This window comes from Salmo trutta, unplaced genomic scaffold, assembly GCF_901001165.1.
Source record: "Salmo trutta unplaced genomic scaffold, fSalTru1.1, whole genome shotgun sequence".
In the NCBI taxonomy this organism is placed as follows: Eukaryota; Metazoa; Chordata; class Actinopteri; order Salmoniformes; family Salmonidae; genus Salmo; species Salmo trutta.
The window spans coordinates 452423-471234 of record NW_021822674.1 but is presented as its reverse complement, the minus strand read 5'-3'; the positions used below and the strand labels follow the sequence as shown (position 1 = coordinate 471234).

The 18812-nt window shown below is 44.9% G+C and overlaps 1 protein-coding gene across 3 annotated transcripts in view; it reads left to right on the top strand.

Moving 5' to 3' along the window:
* The window catches only part of LOC115183167 (electrogenic sodium bicarbonate cotransporter 1), a 227889-nt gene that overhangs the window by 36071 nt on the left and 173006 nt on the right, over positions 1–18812 (top strand). For all 3 annotated transcript variants that reach the window (XM_029744503.1, XM_029744505.1, XM_029744504.1), the window contains one exon: positions 3575–3748. In XM_029744503.1, the coding sequence (XP_029600363.1) occupies positions 3575–3748 (174 nt within the window). The remainder of the gene's footprint in view (positions 1–3574; positions 3749–18812) is intronic.

Genomic DNA, 18812 nt, shown 5'->3' with positions numbered 1-18812 from the left:
AACTACCTTTTACACAAGTGTAATGGAAGGAATAAGAATATGTACATATAAATATATGGAAGAGCTATGACCGAATGGCATAGGCAAGATGCAGTAGATGGTATAGAGTACAGTATATACATATGAGATGAGTAATGAAGGGTATGTAAACATTATATAAGTGGCATTGTTTATAGTGACTAGTGATACATTTGTTACAACCAATTTTTTATTATTAAAGTGGTTGGAGATTTGAGTCAGAATGTTGACAGCAGCCACTCAGTGTTAGTAATGGCTATTTAACAGTCTGATGGCCTTGAGATAGAAGCTGTTTTTCAGTCTCTCGGTCCCAGCTTTGATGGTTGTTGTCCTTGATGATCTTTTTGTTCTTCCTGTGACATCGGGTGGTGTAGGTGTCCTGGAGGGCAGGTAGTTTGCCCCTGGTGATGCGTTGTGCAGACCTCACTACCCTCTGGAGAGCCTTACGGTTGCGGGCGGAGCAGTTGCCGTACCAGGTGGTGATACAGCCCGACAGGATGCTCTCGATTGTGCATCTGTAAATGTTTGTGAGTGTTTTTGGTGACAAGCCAAATTTCTTCAGCCTCCTGAGGTTGAAGAGGCGCTGTTGCGCCTTCTTCACCATGCTGTCTGTGTGGGTGGACCATTTCAGTTTGTCCGTGATGTGTACGCTGAGGAACTTAAAACTTTCCACCTTCTCCACTACTGTCCCGTTGATGTGGATGGGGGGTGCTCCCTGAAGTCCACGATCATCTCCTTTGTTTTGTTGATGTTGAGTGTGAGGTTATTTTCCTGACACCACACTCCGAGGGCCCTCACCTCCTCCCTGTAGGCCGTCTCATCATTGTTGGTAATCAAGCCTACCACTGTAGTGTCGTCTGCAAACTTGATGATTGAGTTGGATGCGTGCATGTCCACGCAGTCATTGGTGAACAGGGAGTACAGGAGAGGGCTGAGATTGCACCCTTGTGGGGCCCCAGTGTTGAGGATCAGCGGGGTGGAGATGTTGTTTCCTACCCTCACCACCTGGGGGCGTCCTGTCAGAAAGTCCAGGACCCAGTTGCACAGGGCGGGGTCGAGACGCAGGGTCTCGAGCTTAATGACGAGTTTGGAGAGTACTATGGTGTTAAATACTGAGCTATAGTCGATGAACAGCATTCTTACATAGGTATTCCCGTTGGCCAGATGGGTTAGGGCAGTGTGATTGTCGTCTGTGGACCTATTGGGGTGGTAAGCAAATTGGAGTGGGTCTAGGGTGTCAAGTAGGGTGGAGGTGATTTGATCCTTGACTAGTGTCTCAAAGCACTCCATGATGACGGAAGTGAGTGCTACGGGGTGATAGTCGTTTAGCTCAGTTACCTTAGCTATCTTGGGAACAGGAACAATGGTGGCCCTCTTGAAGCATGTGGGAACAGCAGACTGGGATAGGGATTTATTGAATATGTCCGTAAACACACCAACCAGCTGGTCTACGCATGCTCTGAGGATGCGGCTAGGGATTCCGTCTGGGCCGGCAGCCTTGCGAGGGTTAACACGTTTAAATGTTTTACTCATGTTGGCTGCGGTGAAGGTGAGCCTGCAGGTTTTGGTAGCGGGCCGTGTCGGTGGTACTGTATTGTCCTCAAAGCGAGCAAAGAAGTTGTTTAGTTTGTCTGGGAGCAAGACATCGGTGTCCGGGATGGGGCTGGTTTTCTTTTTGTAGTCCGTGATTGCCTGTAGACCCTGCCACATACCTCTCGTGTCTGAGCCGTTAAATTGCGACTCTACTTGGTCTCTATACTGACGCTTAGCTTGTTTGATTGCCTTGCGGAAGGAATAGCTACACTGTTTGTATTCAGTCATGTTTCCGGTCGCCTTGCCCTGATTAAAAGCAGTGGTTCGCGCTTTCAGTTTTGCGCGAATGCTGCCATCAATCCACGGTTTCTGGTTGGGGAAGGTTTTATTGGTCGCCGTGGGTACAACATCACCAATGCACTTGCTAATAAACTCGCTCACCGAATCAGCGTATACATCAATGTTGTTGTTCAACGCTATCCGGAACATACCCCAGTCCTCGTGATCGAAACAATCTTGAAGCGTGGAATCAGATTGGTCGGACCAGCATTGAACAGACCTGACGGGCGTTTCCTGTTTTAGGTTCTGTCTATAGGCTGGGAGCAACAAAATGGAGTCGTGGTCAGATTTGCCGAAAGGAGGGCGGGTGGAGGGCTTTGTATGCATCGCGGAAGTTAGAGTAACAATGATCCAGGGTTTTACCAGCCCGGGCGCGCATTCGATATGCTGACAAAATGTAGGGAGCCTTGTTTTCAGATTAACCTTGTTAAAATCCCCAGCTACAATAAATGCAGCCTCATGATAAGTGGTTTCCAGTTTACACTGAATATGTCTCCAGGACGTGGTCTGACATGGAGCTCATGTAGAGGTTATGTTTACGGACACTAGTCTGGTTAAAAGCTGTGACCTCTCCCTTAGACGTTACCAACAGGTTTCCCCTTCACATAAGTAAGGGGGAGGTAGGACCAGTAACCGAATGGTTGCCGGTTCAAATCCCAGAGCCGACTAAATTAACAATCTGTTGATGTGCCCTTGAGCAAGGCACTTAACCCTAATTACACCTGTAAGTTGCTCTGCTTAAGACCGTCTGCTAAATTAATAAAATGTAAAATGGATAGGTAGGGTTACAGTACAGCACAACCTTAAAGGGATAGTTTTGGATTTTGGCACTTGCAGTCAGACCTCCTGAGATTAGGTTGTTAACATGGTCAGACTGCTCACATTCCTTATAGAATAGTTATACTTCTCCAGAGTCAGATGAACTCGTGGATACCATATGTATTTCTCTGCGTCCAGTATGAAGGAAGTTAGAGGTAGTTTCACGAGTCGATGCTAACTAGTCTACAGAAACATCCAGTCATTGAGCTAATGCTAGTTAGCATAGCAACTTCCTTCAAACGGCACGCAGAGACATAAAAGGTATCCACAAGTTCGTCTGACTCTGGGGAAGTAGATATTACCAGAATCCAGAACTATGCCTTTAAGTAATGTGAGAAGCCTGACCGTGTTAATACCCTAACCTCTGGAGATCTGATTGCAAGTGGAGACAAACATTGACGTCACTGCTACCTGTTATTTCTTCACAGCCAAAATATTTACTTTGACAGCTGGACGCCAACTTCTATGTCTGGCCTAGACAGCACCTTCTGAGCATGTGCATCCGGATAACTTTGAAGCCATTTCCTGTATAACCTGCATTTTGGAAGGGTTGGTATTTATTTACATGCTCCCTTGGTGGAAAGGTGACCAAATCTCCAACCTGGTAGAATGCAATTATGTCAATCCAAACACTGGAATTTCATGCCTGGTGTGCCAATGCAAATGCCCTCGTGTGCCAGCCTTGGTACCCGTGCCCAACATTGCTGATGCCAGCCATAACCCACCGTCTAACCCTAACCCATTGTTAATCATAACCTATTGTTAACCCTAAACCATTGTTAACCCTAAACCATTGTTAATCCTAACTCATTGTTAACCCTAACCCATTGTTAACCCTAACCCATTGTCTTTCTCTTCCATCCAGGTCACCACACCGTCTACATCGGAGTGCAGATGCCCAAGAGCTACCGGCGTCGGAGACGTCAACGCCGGAGAGGCAGCCACAAGGACAGGAAGGATCATCTGACGGAGAACGCCTCTGACAGGTCCGACACAGAAAACAACGATGAGGCCAGCAACAGCATCCTCAAACCGCTCAGTAAGTGCTGCTAAAATACATGTCAGGACAGATTACCGGCTTCGGCCATCTCCCTGGCAGCAGAGATTACCGGCCGAAACGTCTCTCATGGCAGCAGAGCTGCTTTTCAGAACAACTAACACTCCCTGGCCCTAACAAAGGCTTGAAGTGTCCCTGACCCCCAAATCTGCTGACAACACTCAGTCAGCCAATCATTGCTCACTACACTGTCAGCCAATAACTGCTCACTCCACTCGGTCTGACAATCACTGCTCACTCAACTCAATGAGAAGGATTGGCTGAGCCAATCCGTGAGATAGCCCGGCAGGGGGACGAATGTGTTTGGACAGACTAGAGTGAGGGTTAGTGTTGGTCTATAGACTAGAGAGGTTTAGGGTTGGTCTACGGACTAGAGAGGTTTAGGGTTGGTCTACGGACTATAGAGAGTGTTAGGATTAGTCTACAGGTTAGTGAGAGAGTTAGGATTAGTCTACAGATTAGAGAGAGGGTTAGGGTTGGTTTACAGATTAGGGTTAGGGTTGGTCTACAGACTATTGAGAGGGTTAGGGTTGGTCTACAGACTATTGAGAGGGTTAGGGTTGGTCTCCAGATTATAGAGAGCTTTAGGGTTGGTCTCCAGATTATAGAGAGGGTTAGGGTTGGTCTCCAGATTATAGAGAGGGTTAGGGTTGGTCTCCAGATTATAGAGAGGGTTAGGGTTGGTCTACAGACTAGTGAGATGGTTAGGGTTGGTCTACTGACTAGTGACAGGGTTAGGGTTGGTCTATAAACTTTAGAGAGGTTTAGGATTAGTCTACAGATTAGAGAGGGTTGTAGAGAGATAGAGAGATAAGGAGTGACATTGACAGAGGGGTTGGGGGAGAGGGAAAGTCAATGTATATGTTAGACCTTTGCTATGTGTTGATTAATGTGGTGCCTTTTACATTTCAGTCATTTAGCAGACGCTCTCATGACGAACAGTAGTGAGGGCATACATTTTTGTACTATTTCGTACCTTTGCCATGTGTTGGTTAAAATGGGACCCTTTGCCATGTGTTGGTTAAAATGTGACCCTTTGCCATGTGTTGGTTAAAATGGGACCCCTTGCCATGTGTTGGTTAAAATGGGACCCTTTGCCATGTGTTGGTTAAAATGGGACCCTTTGCCATGTGTTGGTTAAAATGGGACCCTTTGCCATGTGTTGGTTAAAATGGGACCCCTTGCCATGTGTTGGTTAAAATGGGACCCTTTACCATGTGTTGGTTAAAATGGGACCCCTTGCCATGTGTTGGTTAAAATGGGACCCTTTACCATGTGTTGGTTAAAATGGGACCCCTTGCCATGTGTTGGTTAAAATGGGACCCTTTGCCATGTGTTGGTTAAAATGGGACCCCTTGCTACATGTTGGTTAAAATGGGGCCCTTTGCTATGTGTTGATTAATGTGTAGACCTTTGCTATGTGTTGGTTAAAATGGGACCCTTTGCTATGTGTTGGTTAAAATGGGACCCCTTGCCATGTGTTGGTTAAAATGGGACCCTTTGCTATGTGTTGGTTAAAGTGTAGACCTTTGCTATGTGTTGATTAAAGTGGGACCTTTGCCATGTGTTCGTTAAAATGGGACCCTTTACCATGTGTTGGTTAAAATGGGACCCTTTGCCATGTGTTGGTTAAAATGGGACCCTTTACCATGTGTTGGTTAAAATGGGACCCTTTGCCATGTGATGGTTAAAATGGGACCCTTTGCCATGTGTTGGTTAAAATGGGACCCTTTGCCATGTGTTGGTTAAAATGGGACCCTTTGCCATGTGTTGGTTAAAATGGAACCCTTTGCCATGTGTTGGTTAAAATGGGACCCTTTGCTATGTGTTGGTTAAAGTGTAGACCTTTGCTATGTGTTGATTAAAGTGGGACCTTTGCAGTAATTTAGTTAAAGTATAGACCTTTGCTATGTGTTGGTTAAAGTATAGACCTTTGCTATGTGTTGGTTAAATTGTAGACCTTTGCAGACCTTTGCTATGTGTTGGTTGCTGTTTTGCTCTGCGTGGAGTCTGGCCATCTGTGGATAGAAAAGGCTTTACTCAGCTGTTTAGAGATTCAAGAAAACACTGTCTGTGTTGCTGATAACAGCCAGGGGGGAGATGACGCTGTTACACTCAACACTGATGCACAAGGAATCTGATACGGCAGTAGAGTTTGATACAGCTGTAGAGTTTAACACAGCTGTAGAGTTTGATACGGCTGTGTAGTTTGATACAGGTGTGTAGTTTGATACAGGTGTAGAGTTTAACACAGCTGTAGAGTTTGATACAGCTGTAGAGTTTAACACAGTTGTAGAGTTTGATACAGCTGTAGAGTTTAATACAACTGTAGAGTTTAATACAGCTCTAGAGTTTGATACAGCTGTAGAGTTTGATACAGGTGTAGAGTTTGATACAGCTATAGAGTTTAACACAGCTGTAAAGTTTGATACAGGTGTAGAGTTTAACACAGCTGTAGAGTTTGATACAGGTGTAGAGTTTAATACTCTCCACTTGTATTAAACTCTACACCTGTATCAAGGTGTAGAGTTTGATACAGGTGTAGAGTTTAATACAGGTGTAGCGTTTAATACAGGTGTAGCGTTTAATACAGGTGTAGAGTTTGATACAGGTGTAGAGTTTAATACAGGGGTAGAGTTTAATACAGGTGTCGAGTTTAATACAGGTGTAGAGTTTGATATAGGTGTAGCGTTTAATACAGGTGTAGCATTTAATACAGCTGTAGAGTTTAATACAGCTGTAGAGTTTGATACAGGTGTAGCGTTTAATACAGGTGTAGAGTTTAATACAGGTGTAGAGTTTTTAACACAGGTGTAGAGTTTAACACAGCTGTAGAGTTTGATACAGGTGTAGAGTTTAATACAGCTGTAGAGTTTGATACAGCTGTAGAGTTTGATACAGGTGTAGAGTTTGATACAGCTATAGAGTTTAACACAGCTGTAGAGTTTGATACAGGTGTAGAGTTTGATACAGGTGTAGAGTTTGATACAGGTGTAGCGTTTAATACAGGTGTAGAGTTTAACACAGCTGTAGAGTTTAATACAGGTGTAGTTTGATACAGGTGTAGAGTTTGATACGGCTGTAGAGTTTGATACGGCTGTAGAGTTTGATACGGCTGTAGAGTTTAACACAGCTGTAGAGTTTGACACAGGTGGAGAGTTTGACACAGGTGGAGAGTTTGATACAGGTGTAGAGTTTGATACAGGTGTAGAGTTTGATACAGGTGTAGAGTTTAATACAGGTGGAGAGTTTGATACAGGTGTAGAGTTTGATACAGGTGTAGCGTTTAATACAGGTGTAGAGTTTGATACAGGTGTAGAGTTTAATACAGGGGTAGAGTTTAATACAGGTGTCGAGTTTAATACAGGTGTAGAGTTTGATATAGGTGTAGCGTTTAATACAGGTGTAGCATTTAATACAGCTGTAGAGTTTAATACAGCTGTAGAGTTTGATACAGGTGTAGCGTTTAATACAGGTGTAGAGTTTAATACAGGTGTAGAGTTTTTAACACAGGTGTAGAGTTTAACACAGCTGTAGAGTTTGATACAGGTGTAGAGTTTAATACAGCTGTAGAGTTTGATACAGCTGTAGAGTTTGATACAGGTGTAGAGTTTGATACAGCTATAGAGTTTAACACAGCTGTAGAGTTTGATACAGGTGTAGAGTTTGATACAGGTGTAGAGTTTGATACAGGTGTAGCGTTTAATACAGGTGTAGAGTTTAACACAGCTGTAGAGTTTAATACAGGTGTAGTTTGATACAGGTGTAGAGTTTGATACGGCTGTAGAGTTTGATACGGCTGTAGAGTTTGATACGGCTGTAGAGTTTAACACAGCTGTAGAGTTTGACACAGGTGGAGAGTTTGACACAGGTGGAGAGTTTGATACAGGTGTAGAGTTTGATACAGGTGTAGAGTTTGATACAGGTGTAGAGTTTAATACAGGTGGAGAGTTTGATACAGGTGTAGAGTTTGATACAGGTGTAGAGTTTGATACAGGTGTAGAGTTTGATACAGGTGTAGAGTTTAATACAGATGGAGAGTTTGATACAGGTGGAGAGTTTGATACAGGTGTCATTTTTGAAATGGTTGTAGTTTGATACAGCTGTAGAGTTTGATACAGGTGTAGAGTTTGATACAGGTGTAGAGTTTAACACAGCTGTAGAGTTTGATACAGGTGTAGAGTTTAACACAGCTGTAGAGTTTGATACAGGTGTAGAGTTTAATACAGGTGTAGCGTTTAATACAGGTGTAGAGTTTAATACAGCTGTAGAGTTTGATACAGGTGTAGAGTTTGATACAGGTGTAGAGTTTGATACAGGTGTAGAGTTTAATACAGGTGTAGAGTTTAATACAGGTGTAGAGTTTAATACAAGTGGAGAGTTTGATACAGGTGTAGAGTTTGATACAGGTGTAGAGTTTAATACAGGTGTAGTGTTTAATACAGGTGTAGCGTTTAATACAGGGTTAGCGTTTAATACAGGTGTAGAGTTTAATACAGGTGTCGAGTTTGATACAGGTGTAGAGTTTGAAACAGGTGTAGAGTTTAATACAGGTGTAGAGTTTAATACAGGTATAGAGTTTAATACAGGTGTAGAGTTTGATGTAGGTGTAGCGTTTAATACAGGTGTAGCGTTTAATACAGGTGTAGCGTTTAATACAGGTGTAGAGTTTGATACAGGTGTAGAGTTTCATACAGGTGTAGCGTTTAATACAGGTGTAGCGTTTAATACAGGTGTAGAGTTTGATACAGGTGTAGCGTTTAATACAGGTGTAGAGTTTAATACAGGTGTAGAGTTTGATGTAGGTGTAGCGTTTAATACAGGTGTAGCGTTTAATACAGGTGTAGTGTTTAATACAGCTGTAGAGTTTGATACAGGTGTAGCGTTTAATACAGGTGTAGAGTTTGATACAGGCTTTATTGATTAAATATACTCACAAAACAATACAATACTGGCTATGAACACTACAGTATTTGGTTTGACACAGTCATAGTGGGGGCAAGCTGTTCATGCCAAGCTATGTATGTGGGGTTAAAGGCCACATCTGACATCTGTCCTTAGCACTGAGGAAAAAAACAAACAAATTCTCTGAAACATTTTGTTGTTGCATAGAGATGCCTGTCTTGGAAAGATTCTCAGCATCTCTTAACCTCTGCCTGAATAAAACACCTCCCCATCTGTCCTGGGGGTTAGGGCCCATCTCCCCTTCCTAAAAACCAACACAGGACAGACCAGCCTCCTGCTATGGTTAGGGTTGGGGTTATGGTTAGGGTAAGCAGAGACCAGGGTCTGATCCCATCTGCTTTGTGAACCACAGACATGCAATATCCTGTGTCAACAAATCTTGATTCACAGTAGGCTATTTAGTTGTACCCAAATATAACCTAGTAAAACACAACACATTGATGCAGATATGATTTGCATTTAATTAATAAAACTTAAGCAGTTAATCGTGTTGTGAGTTAGATCTCATTTGATAGTCATTCCTTTAATCTATTGTAGGCCAGTGATGTCATTGTTAATCTGCCTAAAATATATTATTTTGATTTAACCTTTATTTACCTAGACAAGTCAGTTAAGAATAAATTCTTATTTACGATGACGACCTAGGAACAGTGGGTTAACTGCCTTGTTCAGGGGCAGAATGACAGATTTTTACCTTGTCAGCTCAGGGATTCGATCTAGCAAATTTTCGGTTACTGGCCCAATGCTCTAACCACTAGGCTACCTGCCGCCCCATTATATAAACCAATATAAACACCAACATTTCATTAATTAGAGCTGTCCTTGTATTTACATGCCAATCATGTTGTTTAATATTAACATGCCAATTATGTTAATTTATATTTAAATGCCAATCATGTTGATTAATATTTACGTGCCAATCATGTTGATAATACTAAAATGGCCATCGTGTTGATTAATAATTTCATGCCAGTCATGTTCATTAATATTAAAATGCCAATCATGTTGATAATGCTAACATGTCAATAATGTTGATTCATATCTACATGCCAATCATTTTGATTAATATTTGTCTTTTTTAAAAACCATTTATTTCACCTTTATTTAACCAGGTAGGCTGGTTGAGAACAAGTTCTCATTTACAACTGCAACCTGGCCAAGATAAAGCAAAGCAGTGCAACACAAACAACAACACAGAGTTACACATAGGATAAACAAAAGTACAGTAAATAACACAATAGAAAAATCTATATACAGTGTGTGCAAATGGAGTAAGGAGGTAAGCCAATAAATAGGCCATAGTAGCAAAGTAATTACAATTTAGCAAATTAACATTGAAGTGATAGATGTGCAGATGATGATGTGCAAGTAGAAATACTGGTGTGCAAAAGCAAAAAAGTAAATAAAAACAATATGGGGATGAGGTAGGTAGATTGGTAGTGAGGGAGATATAAGTCTCCAGCTTCAGCGATTTTTGCAATTTGTTCCAGTTATTGGCAGCAGAGAACTGGAAGGAAAGGTGGCCAAAGTTGGTGTTGGCTTTGGGGATGACCAGTGAGATAAACCTGCTGGAGCGCGTGCTATGGGTGGGTGTTGTTATGGTGAACAGTGAGCTGAGATAAGGCGGAGCTTTACCTAGCAAAGACTTATAGATGACCTGGAGCCAGTGGGTCTTGCGACGAATATGTAGCGAGGGCCAGCCGACGTGAGCATACAGGTCGCAGTGGTGGGTGGTATATGGGGCTTTGGTGACAAAACGGATGGCACTGTGATAGACTGCATCCAGTTTGCTGAGTAGAGTGTTGGAGGCTATTTTGTAAATGACATCGCCGAAGTCAGGGATCGGTAGGATAGTCAGTTTAACGAGGGTATGTTTGGCAGCGTGAGTGAAGGAGGCTTTTTGCGGAATAGGAAGCCAATTCTAGATTTCATTTTGGATTGGAGGTGCTTAATATGAGTCTGGAAGGAGAGTTTACAGTCTAACCAGACACCTAGGTATTTGTAGTTGTCCACATATTCTAAGTCAGAACCGTCCAAAGTAGTGATGCTAGTCGGGTGGGCGGGTGCGGGCAGCGATCGGTTGAAGAGCATGCATTTAGTTTTACTAGCGTTTCAGAGCAGTTGGAGGCCATGGAAGGAGAGTTGGATGGCATTGAAGCTCGTTTGGAGGTTAGTTAACACAGTTTCCAAAGAAGGGACAGAAGTATACAGAATAGTGTCGTCTGCGTAGAGGTGGATCAGAGAATCACCAGCAGCAAGAAAGACATCATTGATGTATACAGAGAAGAGAGTCAGCCTGAGAATTGAACCCTGTGGCACCCCCATAGAGACTGCCAGAGATCCGGACTGTTGAGTCTGCCGATAAGAATATGGTGATTGACGGAGTCGAAAGCCTTGGCCAGGTCGATGAAGACAGCTGCACAGTACTGTCTTTTATCGATGGCAGTTATGATATCGTTTAGTACCTTGAGCGTGGCTGAGGTGCACCCGTGACCAGCTCGGAAACCGGGTTGCACAGCGGAGAAGGTATGGTGGGATTTGAAATGGTCAGTGATCTGTTTGTTGACTTGGCTTTCGAAGACTTTAGAAAGTCAGGGCAGGATGGATATAGGTCTGTAACAGTTTGGCTCTAGAGTGTCTCCCTTTTTGAAGAGGGGGATGAACACGGCAGCTTTCCAATCTTTAGGAATATCGGTCGATACGAAAGAGAGGTTGAACAGACTAGTAGTAGGGGTTAGCAACAATGGCGGCGGATAATTTTAGAGAGGGTCCAGATTGTCTAGCCCAGCTTATTTGTATGGGTCCAGGTTTTGCAGCTCTTTCAGAACATCTGCTATCTGTATTTGGGTGAAGGAGAAGCTGGGGAGGCTTGGGCAAGTAGCTGTGGGGGGTGTGGAGCTGTTGGCCGTGGTTGGGGTAGCCAGGAGGAAAGCATGGCCAGCCGTAGAGAAATGCTTATTAAAATTCTCGATTATTGTGGATTTATCGTGGTGACAGTGTTTCCTAGCCTCAGTGCAGTGGGCAGCTGGGAGGAGGTGCTCTTATTTTCCATGGACTTTACAGTGTCCCAGAAATGTTTGTGGTTAGAGCTACAGGATGCAAATTTCTGTTTGAAAAAGCTAGCATTTGCTTTCCTAACTGACTGTGTGAATTGGTTCCTGACTTCCCGGAAAAGTGACATATCGCGGGGACTATTTGATGCTAGTGCAGTATGCCACAGGATGTTTTTGTGCTGGTCGAGGGCAGTCAGGTCTGGAGTGAACCAAGGGCTATATCTGTTCTTAGTTCTACATTCTTTGAAAGGGCATGCTTATTTAAGATGGTGAGGAAATGTATTTTATAGAACAACCAGGCATCCTCAACTGACGAGATGAGGTCAATATCCTTCCAGGATACCCGGGCCAGGTCGATTCGAAATGTTTTAGGGAGCGTTTGACAGTGATGAGGGGTGGTCGTTTGACCCCGGACCCATAACGGATGCAGGCAATGAGGCAGTGATTGCTGAGATCTTGGTTCAAATCAAAATCAAATCAAATTTGTTTGTCACATACACATGGTTAGGAGGTGTTAATGCAAGTGTAGCGAAATGCTTGTGTTTCTAGTTCCGACCATGCAGTAATATCTAACAAGTAATCTACCAATTCCACAACAACTACCTTGTACACACAAGTGTAAAGGAATGAATACGAATATGTACATACAAATATATATATATGAGTTATGGCCGAACGGCGTAGGCAAGATGTAATAGATGGTATGGAGTACAGTATATACATATGAGATGAGTATTGTAGGGTATGAAAACATATAAAGCGGCATTGTTTAAGGTGGCTAGTGATACATTACATCAGGATGGCATAGAGTACAGTATATACATATGAGATGAGTAATGTAGGTTATGAAAACATATAAAGTGCCATTGTTTAAAGTGGCTAGTGATACATCTAATACATCAAGATGGCAAGATGCAGTAGATGGTAGAGCGTACAGTATATACATATGAGATGAATAATGTAGGTTATGTAAACATTATCTAATATAAATTATATAAAGTGGCAAGTGATAAATTGATTACATCAATTTTCCCATTATTAAAGTGGCTTGAGTTGAGTCGGTTGAAGACAGCAGAAGTGTATTTGGAGGGCAAGTTGGTCAGGATGATATCTATGAGGGTGCCCATGTTTACGGATTTAGGGTTGTACCTGGTGGGTTCCTTGATGATTTTTGTGAGATTGAGGGCATCTAGCTTAGATTGTAGGACAGCCGGGGTGTTAAACATTTCCCAGTTTAGGTCACCTGACAGAACAAACTCTGAAGATAGATGAGGGGCAATCAATTCACATATGGTGTCCAGGGCACAGCTGGGAGCTGAGGGGGGTCTATAACAGCTGGGAGCTGAGGGGGGTCTATAACAGCTGGGAGCTGAGGGGGTCTGTAGCAGCTGGGAGCAGAGGGGGTCTATAACAGCTGGGAGCTGAGGGGGTCTAAAGCAGCTGGGAGCTGAGGGGGTCTATAACAGCTGGGAGCTGAGGGGGGTCTATAGCAGCTGGGAGCTGAGGGGGGTCTATAACAGGTGGCAACAGTGAGAGATTTATTTCTGGAGAGATTCATTTTTTAAATTTGTAGCTCGAACTGTTTGGGCATAGACCTGGAAAGTATGACAGAACTTTGCAGGCTATCTCTGCAGTAGATTGCAACTCCTCCCCCTTTGGCAGTTCTATCTTGACAGAAAATGTAGTAGTTGGGGATGGAAATCTCAGAATTTTTGGTGATCTTTCTAAGCCAGGATTCAGACACGGCAAGGACATCAGGGTTGGCGGAGTGTGCTAAAGCAGTGAGTAAAACAAATTTAGTGTCACGCCCTGACCTTAAGAGATCCTTTTATGTCTCTATTTTGGTTGGTCAGGACGTGAGTTGGGGTGGGCATTCTATGTCCTTTTTTCTATGCTTTGTGTTTCTTTGTTTTGGCCTGGTGTAGCTCTCAATCAGGGACAGCTGTACTTCGTTGTCGCTGATTGGGAGTCATACTTAGGCAGCCTGTTTTCCTTTGGGGTTTGTGGGTAGATCATTTCTGTTTAGTGTTTTGCACCTGATGGGACTGTTCGGTTGTTCTTTTGTTTTGCTTGTCGGATTTAGTGTTCAGTTTTATCATTAAAAATGATGAACACTTACCACGCTGTTTTTGGTCTGATTTCTCTTCCCCTTCATCTGAGGACGACGAAGACTGTTACACTTAGGGAGGAGGCTTCTGATGTTAACATTCATATATTAAAGCTTTTCCGGTTACAGAAGTCAACAGTTGAGAGCGCCTGGGGACACACAGGGCCTGCGTTAACCTCTACATCACCCGAGGAACAGAGGAGGAGTAGGATGAGGGTACTGCTAAAGGCTATCAAAACTGGTCGTCTAGTGCGTTGGGGACAGAGAATAAAAGGAGCAGATTTCTGGGCGTGGTAGAATAGATTCAGGGCATAATGTACAGACAGGGGTATGGTGGGGTGCGGGTACAATGGAGGTAAACCTAGGCATTGAGTGACGATAAGAGAGGTTGCATCTCTGGAGGCACTAGTTATGCAAGGTGAGGTCACACCATATGTGGGAGGTGGGACAAAAGAGGTATCTGAGGAATGTTGAGGTAGGGGCTCTGCAGTAAAATAAAACAATGATAACTACCCTAAACAACAGTATACAAGGCATATTGACATTAGAGAGAGACATAAAGCGAGGCATAAAGCAAGTGGTGATTGGGAGAGCTAGCTAAGACAACGGGTAAGACAGCAACAGCTAAGACAACAACAACAGGTAAAATGGCGATGAATGGGCAGAGAGGGTCAGTTAACTACACACAGCGCCTGAGTTCGAGGCTGGGGCCGACAGATAAACAAAACAAACAAAATGGAGTACCGTGATTAATGAACAGTCCAGCAGGCATCAGCAATGTATCCAGGTGATCATTGACATGCCAATCATTTAGATTAATATTTACATGCCAATCATGGTGATTCATATTTACATGCCAATCATGGTGATTCATATTTACATGCCAATCATGTTGATTCATATTTACATGCCAATCATGTTGATTCATATTTACATGTCAATCATGTTGATTCATATTTACATGCCAATAATGTTGATTCATATTTACATGCCAATCATGTTAATTCATATTTACTTGCCAATCATGTTGATGTCACGGATTCCCCCGGTACTGCTGCTCATTCCATGCACCAGTACCAGAGGTCTATGTCACCGGCCTCTAGGTGTCACTGAACTGTCTCATTACGCACACCTGGTTCCCATTCCCCCTGATTAGTAATTGTATATATGTGCTCTCTGTTCACCATTGTCTTGACGGTTATTTTTCCCATGTCCGTTGGTCTGTGAGTATCTGCGCTTTGTTGTTTCGGCTTTCTTGCTGCATGTATTGGGTACTCATTATTACGGGTCTCGTTCTGTGTATTGTTCTTACGGGTCTCATCCCGTGTATTTATTTGAGGTTTAACCTCGCTCTTTTGTTTGGGTTACATCCCTGTGTTTTTGTATACGTTTTGGGCTTTGTCTCCGTGCCTTTCATGGCATGTTGTATCTTTGCGTGGAGTATTAAAACCCCCTATTACGTATTCCTGCGCCTGTCTCCAATTATTTATACAATGTGACAGTTGTCAGTGTCAGTATAGTGGAGGTGAGGATAGAGTCAAGCACGGGACACCGAACTGAGTAAAATAACGTAATTTACTCTAGAAAACTCATAAGTCAAAATCCACGAAGGGATAAACAATCTTGACAATACACAACTAACACGATGAACAAGAAAACAATAACGCACAAAACATCATGAGAACCAGAGGGTTAAATAGGGAAAATAAGCATAATGAGATGGGAACCAGGTGTGAACAATCAAGACATAACAAATAGAAAAAGAAACATGGATCGGTGGTAGCTAGAAAGCCGGTGACGACGACCGCCAAATGCTGCCTGAACAAGGAGAGGCACCAACTTCGGCGGATGTCGTGACAGTACCCCCCCCGACGCGCGGCTCCAGCAGTGCGACGACACCGGCTTCAGGGACGACCCGGAGGACGAGGCGCAGGGCGATCTGGGCGGCGACGGTGAAATTCCTGCAGCAAGGAAGGGTCCAGTATGTCCTCCGCCGACACCCAGCATCTCTCCTCTGGACCGTACCCCTCCCAATCCACGAGGTACTGAAGACCCCTAGCCCGACGCCTGGAGTCCATGATAGTTCTCACAGTATACGCCGGGGCCCCCTCGATGTCCAGAGGGGCCGGGAGAACCTCCCGTACCTCAGATTGCTGGAGAGGACCAGCCACCACCGGCCTGAGGAGAGACACATGGAACGAGGGGTTAATACGATATTTAGGGGGAAGCTGTAACCTATAACATACCTCGTTCAGTCTCCTCAGGACTTTAAATGGCTCCACAAACCGCGGACCCAGCTTCCGGCAGGGCAGGTGAAGGGGCAGGTTTCGGGTCGAGAGCCAGACCCGGTCTCCCGGTACATATACCGGGGCTTCACTACGGTGGCGGTCGGCGCTCGCCTTCTGTCGCCTGATGGCCCGTTGCAGGCGTACATGGGCAGCATTCCAGGTTTCCTCCGAGCGCCTAAACCAATTATCCACCGTAGATACCTCGATCTGGCTCTGATGCCATGGTGCCAGAACCGGCTGATAACCTAGTACACACTGAAACGGAGACAGGTTAGTGGAGGAGTGGCAGAGGGAATTTTGGGCCATCTCTGCCGAGGGGATAAACACCGACCACTCCCCGGCCGGTCCTGGCAATAAGACCGCAGAAACCTACCCACATCCTGGTTAACTCTCTCCACCTGCCCATTACTTTCGGGGTGAAAACCCGAAGTCAGGCTGACCGAGACCCCCAGATGTTCCATGAACGCCCTCCAGACCCTTGATGTGAACTGGGGACCCCGATCAGACACTATATCCTCAGGCACCCCGTAGTGCTGGAAGACGTGTGTAAACAGGGCCTCTGCAGTCTGTAGGGAGACCGGGCAAAGGAATGAGACGGCAGGACTTAGAAAACCGATCCACAACTACCAGAATCGTGGTGTTTGCTTGTGACGGATTAAGATCCGTCACGAAATCCACCGATAGATGTGACCATGGCCGTTGTGGAACGGGTAGGGGTTGTAATTTCCCTCTGGGCAGGTGTCTAGGTGCCTTACACTGAGTGCACACCGAGCAGGAGGAAACATACACCCTCACATCCTTAGCTAAAGTGGGCCACCAGTACTTCCCACTAAGACAGCGCACTGTCCGATCGATGCCAGGCTGACCAGAGGAGGGTGACGTATGAGCCCAACAGATCAATCGATCACGAACATCAGACGGAACGTACTTACGTCCAACTGGGCACTGGGTGGGAGTGGGTTCCGCACGTAACGCCCGTTCGATGTCCGCGTCAACCTCCCATACCACCGGTGCCACCAGGCAAGGAGCCTGAATTATGGGAGTGGGATCCATGTATCGTTCCTCTGTGTCATACATGCGAGACAGTGCGTCTGCCTTAGCGTTCTGGGAACCTGTTTGGTAGGATAGAGTAAACACAAAACGGGTGAAAAACATGGCCCACCTTGCCTGGCGAGGATTCATTCTCCTCGCCGCCCGGATGTACTCCAGATTGCGGTGATCAGTCCAAATGAGAAAGGGTGTTTAGCCCCCTCAAGCCAATGCCTCCACGCTTTCAGAGCTCTGACTACAGCCAACAGCTCCCGATCCCCCACATCATAGTTTCTCTCCGCCGGGCTGAGCTTCTTCGAGAAGAACGCACAGGGGCGGAGTTTAGGTGGCGTACCCGAGCGCAGCTCCTATCCCAGCCTCGGATGTGTCCACCTCTACTATGAACTGTAAGGAGGGATCAGGATGAGCCAACACCGGAACCGAGGAAAACAGAGCCTTCAGTTGATTAAAAGCCCTATCTGCCCCAGCTGACCACTGCAGTCGTACCGGTCCCCCCTTCAGCAGTGAGGTAATGGGCTACCTGACCAAAACCCCGGATAAACCTCCGGTAGTAGTTGGCAAACCCTAAGAACCGCTGCACCTCCTTTACCGTGGTTGGAGTCGGCCAATTACGCACGGCTGAAATGCGGTCATTCTCCATCTCCACCCCTGACTCTGACAGACGATACCCTAGGAAGGAGACGGACTGTTGGAAGAACAAACATTTTTCAGCCTTCACATACAGGTCATGCTCCAGCAGTTGACCAAGCATCTTGCGCACCATAGCCACATGCTCGGCGCGTGTAGCGGAGTATATTAGAATGTCATCTATATACACCACTACACCCTGTCCATACAGGTCCCTGAAAATCTCGTCAACAAAGGATTGGAAAACGGATGGAGCATTCATCAACCTGTACGGCATGACAAGGTACTCATAGTGCCCAGATGTGGTACAAAATCCCATCTTCCATTCATCCCTCTCCCGGATACGCACCAGGTTGTAAGCACTCCTGAGATCCAATTTGGTGAAGAAGCGCGCCCCATGCAATGACTCAGTCACACTGGCTATAAGAGGCAGAGGGTAACTATACTTCACAATGATCTGATTTAAACCTCTATAGTCAATGCACGGGCGCAAACCTCCATCCTTCTTCTTCACAAAAAAGAAACTCGAAGAGGCAGGTGAAATGGAAGGCTGAATGTATTCCTGTCCCAGAGATTCGGTGACATATGTTTCCATAGCCGCCGTCTCCTCCTGTGACAGAGGATACACGTGACTCCTGGGAAGTGCAGCGTCTGCCAAGAGATTTATCGCACAGTCCCCCAGTCGATGGGGTGGTAATTGAATCGCCTTCTTTTTACAGAAGGCGAGAGCCAAATCGGCATATTCAGAGGAGATGTGCATGGTGGAGACCTGGTTTGGACTCTCCACCGTTGTTGCACCTATGGAAACACCTATACACCTCCCTGAACACTGATGTGACCATCCCTTAAGAGCTTTCTGTTGACACGAAATAGTGGGGTCATGATAAGCCAACCAGGGAAACCCCAATACCACTGGAAACGCAGAAGAATCAATCAGGAAAATACTAATTCTCTTC